The following is a 14914-nucleotide window of genomic DNA, read 5'->3' as shown; positions in this document are numbered from 1 at the left end:
GATGAGACGGACGAGGAGAGAAAATGAGGAGAAGAGAGAGAACAATCTGCACAGAGAGAGAAAGAGGAGAGAGCAGAGAGAGAGAGAAGAGAAGAGAGAGAGGAGAGCAGGCGAGAGAGGAGAAGGGGGAGAGGGAGAGGGAAGAGAGCGAGAGAGAGGAGGAGCGAGAGGAGAGAGGGAGGGAGAGAGGGATAGATGGAGGGAGGGAGAGGAGAGGGGAGACGAGGAGGAGAGGAGGGAGAGGGAAGAGAGGAGAGAGAGGGGGAGAGGGGGAGAGAGGGGGAGAGAGGAGAGGGAGAGAGGGACAGAAGGGAAGGGAGAAGGGAGAGGGAGGGGGAGAGGGAGAGGAGAGGAGAGGGACGAGAGAGAGGAGAGGGAGTGAGGAGGGAGGGAAGAGTAGGAGAGGGAGGGAGAGAGGGAGAGAGGAGAGAGAGGAGGAGGGAGGAGGAGGGAGACAAGGGAGAGAGAGAGAGAGAGACGAGAGAGGAAGAGAGAGAGAGAAGAGAAGAGAGAAGGAGAGAGGAGAGAGAGAGAGAGAGAGAGAGGGAGGGAGAGGGAGGAGAGGAGTAGGAGAGGAGAGAAGGAGAGAAGGGAGAGGGAGAGGGAGAGGGAGAGGAGAGAGGGAGGAGGAGGAGGAAGAAGGGAGAGAAAGTAGAGCAGAGGGAGAGAGACGAGATGAGAGAGAGAGAGAGAGAGAGGGGGTGGAGAGTGAGAGAGGGAAGGGAGAGGGGAGAGAGAGAGAGGAGAGGGGGAGAGGGGGAGGGAGGAGGATAGAGGGAGGGAGGGAGGAGAGAGAGGAAGGGAGAGAGGAGGACGGGAGGAGGGAGAGAGGAGAGAGGGAGAGGAGAGAGAGGGGGAGGGGAGGAATGGGAGTAGAGGGGGGAGGGAGGCGACGAGGGAAGGGAGAGAGGGAAGAGGGAAGGAGCGAAGAGGGACGAAGGGAGGGGGAGAGAGGAGGGGAGTAGGGGAGGGGAGGAGGGAGAGAGGGAGGAGAGTGAGAGAGCGAGGAGGGACGGAGGGAGGGAGAGGGAAGAGAGGAAGAGAGAGAGAGAGGGAGTGGAGAGAGGAGAGTAGGGGGGGAGGAAGAGGGAGGAAGAGGGAGAGAGGACGAGAGAGGAGAGAGGGAGAGAGAGAGCAGAGAAAGAGAGAGAGGAAGAAGAGAAGGGAGACGGGAGAGGAGAGGGAGGATGAGAGAGGATGAGAGAGAGAGAGGGAGAGGAGAGAGAGAGAGGAGAGGAGGAGGGAAGGGATAGGAGAGAGGAGAGAGAAGAGAGAGAAGAGAGAAGAGAGAGAGAGAGAGGGAAGGAAGAGAGAGAGAGAGAGAGGAGAGCGAGGAGGGAGAGAAGAGAAGAGAAGAGAGAAGATAGAGAGAGAGAGAGAGAGGAGGAGAGAGGACGAGAGAGAAGAGGAGAGAGAGGAGAAGAAGAGGAGAGGAGAGGAGGAGAGGACGGAGAGGAGAGAGGAGAGAGAGAGAGAGAGAGAGAGAGAACCGTGATTTGTTCGACATATGAAACATATTTTCTCGTATTCGATATCGAACTCGCGTCAAATTTCGAGTATTTAATTTATTCACTGAGATCTCCATGAATTAATCATAAATATTCTGTGGTGATGTAATCAGCGCGTGTTCGAACATGGACGACGAGAAATCGAATGATGACGGTTGTGAGACGGTGGACAACAGGCCGCAATTCGGAACGCGAAGCTTGCCTCGTGACGGAAATATCTTCCAGCACAATGCATGGTAAGATAAAGCTCTGTACCGCACAACCACACGTGTACTTAACGTTACAATTCGATGTCTAATCGGACACATGTATTTCAACGTAACATAACCTTACGCAACACTGATGAAAACAAACAATGCAAATGCTATGAAAACTAATGATATAATCGAGTGTTTTTTTGCTCGTTGGCTGTGGTTAATTAACTATTAAACGTCTTGTACTATAAAGGGATAATGTCACGTGGAATGAGGAACAGGAAAAGCTCGCACAGCGTAAGGTGGACGAAAATTCGATCGTCACCGTATCACCCGAGCAACTCTTGAAGTATGAAACTGACGCGGACAAATACTGGGACAAATTTTACGGTATACACAACGATGGGTATGTAAAAATGTTCCAAGACTTCTTTGGGATTGATTGTGTCATTAAATGATATAAAATCCGGCGGTCAAATTGTCGGATTTATCTTATTGTATTGTATTTACATTTGAGATATATTAATCAGATGGATGTACTTTAATTGAGATATATTGTTTCAGATTCTTTAAAAACCGACATTGGCTATTGACAGAGTTTCCAGAACTAGCCCCCGATACGGTAAAACAAAATACTGAAAGACCAATGCGAGTAGCACTTACGAATGAGGCTAAAAGTCATGGCCGTAGACATATTAAAATCCTCGATTTGCCTTGCAAAGATGGTTGCAGAATATTAGAAATTGGCTGTGGCGTAGGAGATACTGTGTTTCCTATACTCGCGTATAATGTAGACCCAAAGCTATTTGTATATTGCTGTGATTTTTCCACTAAAGCTATTGATATACTGCAACAAAATTCAGCGTACAATGTAGATAGGTAAAGATTAAAATTCATCAAAAATCATTGAGAAAACACAGGATAGTTTCGTAAATTATATGTTGCTCCAGGTGCAAAGCATTTGTTCTTGATGTGACTCAAGAAACATGGACAACTCCTTTTGAAGTCGAGAGTCTGGACATTGTTGTACTGATATTTGTGCTATCTGCCATCCATCCTGATAAGTAAGTGCTGGAAATTTCTGTATTATTGATTGATTATTATAGTATTGTGTTTATTTTATATATGTTCATTCTCTCTTTTCATGTCTTTATTTCTATGTATTTTTATATTAGTTTTACCTGGATATCTATACTTTCTTTTTCTTTGTCATTTATTTAAAGAATATGTTAATATTTTATTATGTTGTTTAATTGCAGAATGCAACACGTTGTACGGCAGATACACAGGTATTTGAAGCCAGGTGGCTTGGTTTTATTTCGCGATTACGGCAGATATGACTTAGCGCAATTAAGATTTAAGAAGGGCAGTTGTCTCGGTGGGAATTTTTACGCGCGCGGAGACGGTACTAGAGTGTACTTCTTCTTACAAGGTAATGTATTCCCCCTTGAGATATGTTCTATATTAAGATCGTAATACTTGGCTGAAATTTTCAATTTTTCCACAAATATTAATTGTTCCAGAGGATGTCAGAACGTTATTTACCGATAACGGCTTTATCGAAGAACAAAACTTTGCGGACAGACGATTGCAAGTTAACAGGGGTAAGCAATTGAGTATGTACCGAGTGTGGATTCAGGCGAAATATCGGAAAACACTCGCATAGAAATAAAGAAGTTTTATAATTTACGAAAATCTCTGTGGGACAAAGTAAAGTTTATGTTTGAATGATCGCTCGAGGTAAAAAGAATAACGAGATCATTCTTTCTTCCGTAGAAATTAATGATGTCGATTAGCATCGTAAAACCGAACCGATTAAAAATTGTATCTATTTTTACATACCTGTTTTTTCAACAGTATTCTCTTAATTTGCACATCACTGTGTAATACACATAAAAAATTAATTCGTCCCGCGTGGTGCTTGTTGAGTCGTAATTTCCCTGAATCAAATGTACAATGGATAAATTTGATTTTATACACAATCAAAGAATATATAAATTTTTTAAATATAACAATGAAATCATACAAATAAAAGAATGTGTTCATTTAATAATATAACGAAATGCAATGCTTTACATCGGATTGCATCATTGCGTACATTATATTTGATATATAAATATAATTTATAATTGTCAGAAATCATTTTTTTCAAAAAGATTGCATATCGTTCAAATATGTTTACATACACAGACACTGGTAAATGTATGTATATGAGATGCTCCATAATCCTATCCCGACGACCAATGTCTACGTATTATTAGACAACACTTTTCATTAATTGTAATTTTTCAACGACGATCAACCATCAATTGCATCCTAAAACATTTATAATAATTAACTGCGCGGGGATTTTCCTTCCTCGCTGATTATACACGTAGGAATGAGAAAATGTGGGTTGAGTACAGCAGCTGTGTAATATTAAAATAATTTAATTCCACAATTTGACAGATAGAGTCGAGAGGTCGACAAGCCTTTATACGTTCGCCGCCGATTCAATTTATCGGCGTTATTCTCTCCCTAAAATAAGAATGTAACTGTCGTGAGAGAAATCATGAGCAATAAAAATACGTCTCGCTACGACGACTAAATCGCGGCCGAATCCGCGGCTATTATTTATAGTGATTCAAATATTCAGTGGATGGGAAAGGTTCGTCGTCTTCCCTGTTACATTTCCACCTGTGTTCCTGTGTACCATCAAGTTTAGCATCTGAGCTTTCTTTGAAAAAAGAAAGGTGGGAAACATCCTAGGTGGTGGAAAAAGTGTCGAAGTGTCGAAGACGACTGTTCCAATTGATAATTAATAAGAATTACCTCGCATATTGCATAATTTCATTATCGACTTTGTTTAACGACGCACCTTTCGCACCGATCCAATATTAATTCCTGACACCCGCGGCACGATCGGCTGTTCGTAATATATACGCGAATTGTAATAATATATATCGGCCGAAGACGCCGTGAGTGAGAACTATTCTAGCTAGGAAATATGGCGAAAATAAAAAATTCCATTTAATTTTACGTGATTTCTCGTAACAACAAGTAGTCTGGAAAAAGTAGTACGGTGGGAAGTAGTTATGGAGGTAAGAGGAGAGAATCGAAAATACGAGCGAATCTCTCGACTCTGTAGACTGCACGTTAAACTGCTCTTCACGTTGTGACAATGTAAAAATCAATCGTGCTCACTCCGTTTAAGAAAAATCATTAAAGTGGTCGACATCGGGAGGGAGGGGAGGCTTTAAAAACTATCTCGGAGTGTCGACGCTAATTCGGTAATTGGTCTACAAAAGTCGAGAGAATTTCGTGGTCAGATCATCATCATCATCATCATCATCGTCCCGAATTGTCCAATTCAAAACTTCATGAAGGGACAGGAAGACGGGGAGAAGGAGTTTTCGTTCCTTCGTCCGTCGTGTTTTGAGTTGATCTCTCATCGTTAAAGTAAATACCCTAAAACAAACGCTTCTCCCTAAGATCACTGGCCGCTGTCGCCTAACGAACGAGGAATTGAACAATTATAATTATGAAATAATATTACAATCGCAATCCCTGAACTTGTGATAACACAAGAATTTTTAGTCGATTACCGTTTGCAATATCGATGAATGACATTGCGCAGGAGCGACAGCGATAGGTATCGATGCTTGACAGGCCGTATTTCGCAATGTTACAACACTTGTAATATTACACAAGACGCTGTTAGAATTTTCTACGCTACATTCACATAAATCCAGATAGAGGCTTATAAATTGGTAAATGTACTTTCAAAGTGCCTTGAATTATATTCGTAACAATCCATAGACAGGATATGGATTCTTTATCCATAAAAATGGACGTTCTATATTACGAGGGAATGTATGATACAAGCTCGTAAAGTGTCACACCGAGATAAAAGTTTGTACCGAAATATTCGTGCTCATAAAACATTCCTCGGTATCCTCGGTATCCTCGGAAGTAATTAAGACACTTTGAAAACAAGCAGTACACAGATCATTACATTCCATTGCTGCCTTAAATTCCTTATGCGATATAATTAATATATGATACATACGTATGATACATGATATATATAATATAATATATATATATATATAATTAATATATGATACATATGTATGATACATAATATATATTACACATTATATAATGTACATATATATAAAACATACTTCGTAGTCGTGCTGTGTGGCCAGTATTACAAGTGTCCTAACTGTGAATCGTCGCGGCCTAGTGCTAATAAGTAAACGCCGTGAGTCGTCAATTAACCCGTTGGTCCGTACACGCCGCCGAGATGATGGGACGAGGAGGAGATCGGAAATACGACGTGAGTGATTAATCCTCGACCTTCCGTCGTGTACGATCCAGTTTAGTTTGCAAGTAGAAGGGGCGGCCGCTGCGTTCTCGCTCGAGGCTGGACCCCGCCAAGTTGCTTAGACTCCTTGGGGCTCCTGATTACGTGCTGCGCTCGCTTAGAAGAGCCTCGCTGGGTCACGCGAGCGGCGCCGTGCTGGAAGTGTCCTCGTTGCTGGTCTCCGCTGGTTTATACGACAGGTGGTACTCCCGTGCCTTCTCCGCCCAGAGTTTCTCGCCGGCCAACACCCTGAGGAAAAAAGGGAAAAGAAAAGGAACACAGGTTAATTAGGAATGTATCTTGTAAAGTTGACGAGAGTTTTTCAACAAGCTTCGAGAAAAAAAAAAATCCGCCTTTTATATAGTTCCTCTTCTGAAACTACAGAAAAGTTTTTGGAATTTTCAGTAAACGAGACTTTAATAAAATTACTTGTAATTTGCGAAGCTACTTATAAGTTTTGTCATTTAAAACGTTAAATTGGAAGAATGTGGAGATTGACAAACTTGCTAATTAATGAATTTTACAATGCACAGATTCTCATTCGCACTCAACGAGTTTACTCGACTTGTACGTACACCGTTGCTCGAACGCCATTGTGAATCGTCGTGCACGAAACGTAACGGGAAACGTACGGTGCAACAAATTGGCACGTACCGTCTCGTGTTGTCGCTAACTAAACTATCTGGAGCGCCGTAGACGGGTGGATTCGCGTAGGGATCGTAACCGAGTACGGAGAGCATCGGCGCGATGTCGGCCATCTCCCTGACTACATCTTCGGGAATGTTGCCGACCCATTTTGTCAACGCCGCCAGATTCACCGGCTTGATGATTTGATCCGACGATCTCTCGACCCTGGCGAATGTAAAATTAACATTAGCAACGTGGCGCGCACGTTTCATTTGATTAAATCTATCCAGTTTTACACCGTAATTACACTTTAATGTTAATACCGCGAAACATTACGTTATCGTGTTGTTATGTTATTCTAGAATTAATGCGATAAAATATTACATCGTTGTATCGTTATATCGTGTTTCCGTGTTAGCACGATGAAGCATTATTTTATTATGACGTTGCATCAAGTATTTAATAATACGCGGAGAGAACATCATTCTGTTATATTATTTTACCATATCACGTTGTATTATTGTATGGCAGTGTTTTGACGCGTATAGAGGGTTGTTTTCAGGAATCGGCTGAAAGTGGACGGGCAGTGTTGTTATTAGCGGTGTCGATATCCAGGTATTCGGATATTACCCGAATGTTTCCCGGGTGCCCGATTGTTGTGAAAATCACGCGGATGTGCCATTACCATGAGCAAAAAGTAGACACTACCTTGAAAAAGGAAAGGACTGTCCCTTCTTAGAAAAGAAAATCAGCTGATACGAAATTATCCGCTTCAGAAATCAATGATAGACAACAGATCCGAATATTGCCGAATGTTATCCGGAAAAAAAGATATTTTTTTTAAACGCTGGATAATACTCGGTAATATTTAAAACACCCGGATATACCGACGGCATTAGCGAGATATCTGGAATGTTGAAAACTCGTAACAAGCTCCCGTGTAGTTTTACAATTTTTACCGAAGGAACTTTCATTCATCTAATTTCGCGAGGTAAGGATAAAGCGCTTCGCTAATTATCGGACGGCTGGGCGGTCGTTTCTCTCTTTACTCACTTGCTTAGAGGCACTCCGCCAGGTTTGTTAATGAATTCCTCGTGATGCATGACGGACTCGTTCCAGGGCACGTCCAAAAAATTTAATATCTTCTTCATCCATTGACGCGGATGTAGCACCAGCTGCTCGTAGGGAACCATCAAGCACCTCTCCGGTCCCAGTTCTCTGCACTGACCGTACATCACGGAAATCGCGTGATTCCACCTGATGAGAGACTGCCGGTAGGACGATAAATCGAATCCCGTTATGGTAATCTGAGGAAAGAAGAAAAACTGTCGCAGAGAAACCGTATTCCCTGTTCGCTGCGTGAGATTTGATGAGCCGCGTTTTTCACATTTTGACAGCGACTGCTCGGAGAGACGATCGGATGATTTTCGCTGAATTAACGTTAAGAGGATTTTAATCTTTCGTCGCGAAATTACTTACTGACTGATGTCAAAAAGGCGAAGAAATTTATGCCAAATATTCCTAAGGATCATATCGAAATTATAAATATACATATAATGTATCCATTAAATGGCACTTGCCATTGATCGAACACATTTCCAAAGTGCCCCGGAAACTTTCTTTCCGCTCCAACAAGCAATAAGAGTGACTGTGAAATTAATATAGAACTTTTCTTTTTATAATCTCCTTCTCCCCGCGAGTTTAGTTACGTTAATTTTTATTTTACGGTTATTCGCCATTCGTCATAGAGCAAAAGAAAATTCTCCGAGCATTTTAGAAACGTGCTCGTGTCGTATTTTTATGAGTATATCTTTCTTTTTATTTCGACATAATCCGTAGGAATTTTTAGCACGGATTTCCTCGTCGAGTGGCGAGGAAACAAAAGCGCTCACGGCGCTTAAATTTGATCAATCCACTTTTCTCCGATGTTTAGCCGCTTCAAAGCAGAACTTGCGATGTATAGAGATAGAGATAGAGATAGAGATAAAGATAGAGATAGAGAGAGAGAGAGAGAGAGAGAGAGGGAGTGGGACGACGAGCTTTTCCGCGCAGACTTGATAATATCTTTCCGCGGGGGTAAGGTAAAATATAATCCGATCGACGTTGTTCTCTCACCTTCCTGGATACGATGGAATGCACTGTGGCACGTCCGTCGCGCACCATGAATATAAATTTGGCGTTCGGGAAGAGTTCCAGGATATACGAGCCCATCTTGAGCGTGAGTGGATCCTTGTTGCACAGCCGCGGCGCGGGCTCGGCGTGTCGCGCTATTATCTCCAAGCAGAAGGCTGCTATCGCGCTGTCTATCACCTACAAAAAAAAAACGAACGCATTTAGGCATCTCGAACCTTTCGGAGTCGCTTTCAGAGGAGAGAGATCAGCGTGTCGGTCTTCCATTTTCCGCTCGCGCATAGACCCTCGATGGAGACAAATGCGCGCTATTGGACAACATAAATCTCCCGGTACAAACCGGAGAACACGGAAAGTTCCCGCTGCTCCTGCGCGAGCAAGCGGAGGGGAGAAACGCGAGCACGCGCGCCAAGTATTACCTTCGATAAACGCGGAAAAACGCCGGCAACTTTTTGCCGCGGATTTTTCGAAGCGTATATCTCCTCGCGCGATGCTGAAATTATTCAAATCTGTCGAGATACATTTTCTTTCCCCCCAGCTCGCGACTCGCTGCCGGCGCGGGGCGAGTCTCCTCCTCCCTCTACTTACTTCTTTCGAGATTCCCGCCTCCGTCAACCGTAAATTCTCCTTCTCCGACTTGGACCAGTGCATCTTCATCTGCAGAATTCGCGGTATGACCCTGGTTTCTTGCCCGCACCTGGAACAAGGCCTCGTCAACGCCATTCGATCCAATCGATCGCATCGATCGCACCGTTGCACGGACGACACGATTCACGAGTTAACTCCGACCTGTTAAGTCCTCAACCGGCGGAAATGTTGCATTTCGGGGCCTCGAGCTTTTGAAAATAAAGATTCCAAATAGCGAGTCCTCAAACCAACATAGATGACCAAAATGAAAAATTATTCATATATTATATAATAATTCATCATTATAAATTATATTTATTCGTAATTTCGCTGTTTTGTTATTTAAGATTTTAGGTAGAAATTTTCACTACATGTACTTTCACTATTTAACTTTTTTTCGTAACATGCATCCGTTGCTTTTATTTTAAGCAAATAATATCGATTTTAGTCGCCATATTGGCTCCATCGTCTTAAATTTGAAAATTGTTTTCACTTCATATCATTTCAAGTCAAGGGGTTAAGCTGGGTACACACTGAGCGACCGAAACATATATCACACACACTTTATTCGCTGTTCATTTTAACTCAATATGTGTGATTCCTTTATTATACGAACACCTGTAATTAGTACAAAAGTGAAAATGATGGAGAGAGAGAGAGAGAGAGAGAGAGAGAGAGAGAGAGAGAGAGAGAGAGAGAGAGAGAGAGAGAGGAGGGGGAGAGAGAGAGAGAGAGAGAGAGAGAGAGAGAGAGAGTGGAATGAAGAAACTGCCACAACATTAATTGAAGCTTATAAAGAGCTCGGACTTACGGAAGAATACAAAAAATTCATTTTGCCGATCAAAGTCTGTTGCGTGAGAAAAATCGGCGAAATTGTTGAAAAACTCTTCAAGTCCGATTCAAACATAATTACGACGAAACCGGCACTCTCTCACAACGATTGGTGACTTCGCCCGACATTTTTCGTGTGTCGAACATACCAAATTTAGCCGAATGCGAATGTCCTGCTGCCAAGGCGAAATAAACGAGCAAACAACGAACGCGATTGCGAACGTCCCAACATTCATGTTCGTTGCTCGTTCGCTCGGTGTACACCCCAGCTTTGCATGAAACTAAACACGTACATATTGGAATGTCAAAGATGCGGAAAACTTGTGCAACTATGCCGGCGGATTCGGACTCGTTGCAAAAAGGATTTATTTTTTCACGTTATTCTGACGGAAATTTATTTCAGCGCGAATGCGACGAGCGTAAGCGAACATTCTGTGTATGTGTGCGCGTGTTATTTTGTTTATTTTAACGCTAGAGAATCCGCTAGAGAGAGAGAGAGAGAGAGAGAGAGAGAGAGAGAGAGAGAGAGAGGGGGGGGGGGGGAGGGAGAGGGAGAGAGAGAGAGAGAGAGAGAGAGCGAGCGAGCGCGCAGTGAAAAATAACCGGCTTGTCGTCAGTTCTCAGAAAAATTGCTCAATCTCACGTAATGATGCATTGATGTAATTTTAAAACGGACGCCGAGTGAGACGAAAGAATTAAGAGAAGAAAAGGGAAGCAACGCTCTTGCTCTCGCGTCGTGTCTTCGAAAACCTGTCGGCTTTCTGCGGCCGCTCTCCAACAAAAGCAGGCCGCGTTAATCGCCGGTTTCGCTGTTGATTCCAATTTCGACTTCTCGATTCGTCTCCTTCCTTCTTCGTCGGCATTAGCCCCACGATGATCTCACGAGACTCACCTCACGTCAGGGTGCGCGTCCAACATGGCGCGCATCAGGGTCGTCCCCGAGCGCGGTACACCGCCGATGAAGATGAGCGGCATGTAACGATCGTACGTGTACGTCTTGCGATCGAACGGCCCGATCACGTACTTCTGTTAGGCAGAAATCAAATTAAATTAATTTCCGAGCGCTTCCAGCCCGCATTTTCCCTCCCTAAACGAAAGGGAGAATCTGCAATTCCGTGTCGCGCTTCGTACGAAAATTAACCCCCTGCCCTCGCCCCTCTCTCATTTTCTTTCTGTCTCCCAATTCCGACGACGAGCGAGCGACGAAGGCTCGTCGTTCGCTCGTCGTCGAACGTTCGTAGTTCGCACGTAGACGAGCGAGAATTCGCGCACCGCTCGTTTTGCTCGAGCCTGGCTATCCTGACTGCTGCAATTAAAGCAAGTCCGCGGGAGAATTAATAAAAGCGCGTGAAAAGCTGCCGCGGATAACAGGCGTCGGCAGACGAGAAACCCGGCCGCTTAGTTGGCTCGGAACTTGAAGAGCTGTATTCACTAGCCGATAAGACAAGTTCGTCCGCTCCCCTCCCCCCAAGTATCCTTCAAGAATGCCAAGCATCCCTCCTCGTCCACGGCGGCGTCGGTGTGCGGCACTGATTAACCCCGGAACGCTAACGTCGTCCTCTGCCGTAGTCTCGTCGTCCGTTCGATTTATCGTCTAACTCGAAAAGTGTCGCAGCCGAAATGCATTCTGCTGCCGCAGAATGTCCGGTCGAAAATGGAAAAAAGGGAAGAAAAAAAATATCGAGTCTGCGGTGATCTCTCGCTGTGCACCGCGAGAGGAGCATCTGGCATTTGTAACTATACATGTACAGGCTGAGACACTTAAAACAGGTCACTTGAGTAACTTCGACGATATGCAAGATAGAAGAGAAATATTAAATACGGAAGTTGTAGGATTTTTTTAAGTGAGACGCATCACACGGCTATACTAATATGACCTCGAACAGCGTCATTAAGGTTACGGGAGAGCACCTTTTAAATGGAAGACCCCATATCTTTTATTGTATCATCTTTTTCTACCAATTAATTTGAACGACTTTTGTCTGAAATATTTTTTAATTTGTTTAATATTTTTCGAGGATTTAAGGAAAACTTGATAACTTTTTCAGTATCTAGCTTATGATAATTATTTGTCGGAAGAAAAAGTAGTGCTAGGGACTTTTTTACTCTATTTCGTCTCAAGAATATGCTGTTACAGTAGTGCCTCAACTTTTGTTAACTTGACACCTTTGGAAATTTCAAAATCATCATTTTTTCTATCTTGCATATTTTCAAAGTTATTCACTCTTTTTTTTCAGATTTTTTAGATTTTCAGATGCCTCACTCTGTGTATAGTCGCACAGTGAAAGAATTATAGTCGGAAGAACCATTTTGGCAGCGAGGTTTAGTGTCGCTCTTTTTTCTAGGAAAAAGGTTCCGGTACTCATTCATAAATTTATATGCCACGGGGACGAATAATTAGCGGCAAAATTGAATACAATTATACCAACAAAATTTTTACAATTAATTTTCTCACAACTACGTAGTTTAAAACAAAAAAGAGAAAAAAGGTGTCAGTACATGGCGTACCGTTGCCGCCAAAAAAAAAAAAAGCGCTGGACAAAGCGATAATGGCCGAGCATGTACGTATATCGTAACTGCGACATTTTTGTTTGTAAAACAACAGGAAGATATAGAGAGATGAAGCCGAAGATGATTATCATTTTGGCAACGTCGACTACCCTTTCTTCTCGATTTATCGAGAGCGCGTTCGCTGCAAATTCGAGCGTTTAGATGTCATTTAACACGCTTGAACGTATCACATGATGTGATTCTAGACGACAGGGAACGTGCAAAGGAAGCTTCAGCCACAATTATACGCTTGTGCGTACAAAAATAACACGCTCGGCTCTGCAGCGTACACGGAGAGCGGAGGAGCGCGTCCCTTCCGGAAGCGTACGCTTCTAGCGTTCGCAAGCAGGATCAAGGGCGAAAGGGGAGGAACTACGGGAGCCGGTAAACGCCGGGCTCGACGACGAGGACGAGGAGGAGGACAGTCGATCATAAAGCTCGACATTCGATCACGGCTGTTGTCAAACAGACCTTAACGGCTCGACGTAATTAATACTTTGACAGCCATTAATTGCCGTTTAATAATGCAGAAATTCGCCGGACCGACCGTTATATAATACATCGCGCTCGTATTATTATCGCCGTTATTATTCCGATTAATTATTATTGTATTATTATCGCGCGGTACGTCGCGTCGCGTCGCGTCGCAGCGATCCGCCGGATCCGACAGGCGGCGGGGAATGGAGAGCGAGATCCGCCCCAGGGAGCGCAGCAGGGGGGCACGGGGATGGGAGGTAATTAAAATTTCTCGATTAAATGAAGAGAGGTATTGTCCGGCGAAAACGCTCGGCGCTCGGTGTCTTCAGCGTCTCTCGACATCGACGTCGATATCGGGGCATCAATCAATGCGAGCGCCAATGGCGTTCTCTCTCTCCCCCTCACCCTCGCGCGAGGCTCTTCTTGCTATTCAAAAATTACGCGCGCTCCGCGTGTGTTTGTTTATCGGGGGATTCACCGGCGCGGCGGTTATTTAATCGCGTCAAATGAATCGTAAATATATCATGTCGTTTGCGGCAGAGCTGGCAGAGGAAATATTTGCATGACCCGTCCTTTCCGGGGATAATTCCGCGCGAAGGATAGAGGGGCGATAAGGGGGGGGAGGGGAGGGGAGGGGAGGGGGTAATAATTCGGTCAGACGTATCGCGACTCGCCGCGTTCAAGTTTAATCGCTTGTGATTCAAGTTCATTCGCTTGAAAGAGAAGCACTGCGTACGCATGTCGTGCTTTCTCTTTTCCGGCATAACTCCCGCTGAATTCAGCTGTGCTGTTTATCGAGAGAGAGAGAGAGAGAGAGAGAGAGAGAGAGAGAGAGAGAGAAATTCGGTCTCTGTTTAAACGCGACGGGACAATTTATTCTCCTCATTTCCCGACGAGTTGGCGGAAGGAGGGACGCTCCGCCACGCGGACGATTAGATTGACCGAAGAGAGCCATGAATTTTCTCACCTCCTTGCCGACCATCATGGTCGAAGGCATGTATTTGCCCGACCCGCAGAAGATACCCAGCTGATAGAGAGCGAAGACGAAGAGGAGGGCCACCAGGCAGGCGATCGGCCCTTTCCGCCCGCCGCGACTCGATAGAAACGACATATCGCCGGGTCAGAGACGGTCTCACCAGGTGCTCCGCAGGTGATCTACTACCTCATTGTATCTGCAACATCGTCAATTTCAACGTTATCAGCCGAGGAGTTTGCCTCCAGGAATTCTCGTCGAATCGCCGAATCAGGCCGTGCATCTGTCGGATACGGAATCCTGCAGAACCGGCCCTGATCTGTGATACGGAAAACTGCGACTTTTGCTCAACACAAAGCTGAAAGCCGCAGTTTCATCTGACCACGTAACTAGAAAAAATCGCGATTTTTGTTGAATACAAATTTTTACATTTTTTTTCTCTTTGCACTCGGATGCTCCCCTCTGAGGGGACATCGCATGTCTAGCGAACTACTCGGATGTCTCTTTTCATGGGACATAGAGACTTTATCAGTGATTATACACGATAAATTTATGCGAGAACAAATTTTTCAAAAATACATGTTTCCTTGGTGATATACGTACCACATGACATGGTGTTATTTGAGAGAAGAGAAACAAGCAACTCTTA

General features: G+C 44.1%; 2 protein-coding genes across 3 annotated transcripts; one reads left to right on the top strand and one right to left on the bottom strand.

The window, feature by feature from the left end:
* Positions 1-1476: 1476 nt before the first annotated feature.
* Mettl2 (methyltransferase-like protein) lies at positions 1477-3707 on the top strand. Its single transcript, XM_011151228.3, has 6 exons — positions 1477-1744; positions 1956-2108; positions 2267-2581; positions 2653-2766; positions 2962-3134; positions 3226-3707. Exons 1-6 carry the CDS (start codon positions 1635-1637, stop codon positions 3366-3368), a joined length of 1008 nt encoding a protein of 335 aa, XP_011149530.1. The 5' UTR covers positions 1477-1634; the 3' UTR covers positions 3369-3707.
* Positions 3708-6117: 2410 nt separating this feature from the next.
* On the bottom strand, positions 6118-14482 carry Tpst (tyrosylprotein sulfotransferase). Of its 2 annotated transcripts, none has more exons than XM_025304672.1 (7): positions 14260-14482; positions 11158-11291; positions 9396-9504; positions 8793-8987; positions 7731-7984; positions 6626-6902; positions 6118-6299 (listed from the first exon to the last, which is right to left on the bottom strand). In XM_025304672.1, the coding sequence occupies exons 1-7, from the start codon at positions 14401-14403 to the stop codon at positions 6240-6242; spliced, it is 1173 nt and encodes a 390-aa protein (XP_025160457.1). In that variant the 5' UTR covers positions 14404-14482; the 3' UTR covers positions 6118-6239. The 2 variants fall into 2 exon arrangements, with proteins under 2 accessions (XP_025160457.1, XP_019699798.1); XM_019844239.2 differs by having other exon boundaries at positions 6705-6902; positions 14260-14481.
* Between the last annotated feature and the right edge of the window lie 432 nt (positions 14483-14914).

This window comes from Harpegnathos saltator, unplaced genomic scaffold (assembly GCF_003227715.2).
Source record: "Harpegnathos saltator strain DR-91 unplaced genomic scaffold, Hsal_v8.6 scaffold634, whole genome shotgun sequence".
NCBI lineage: Eukaryota > Metazoa > Arthropoda > Insecta > Hymenoptera > Formicidae > Harpegnathos > Harpegnathos saltator.
Note: the sequence above shows the minus strand (reverse complement) of the source record. Positions and strands in the feature narration are given on the sequence as shown.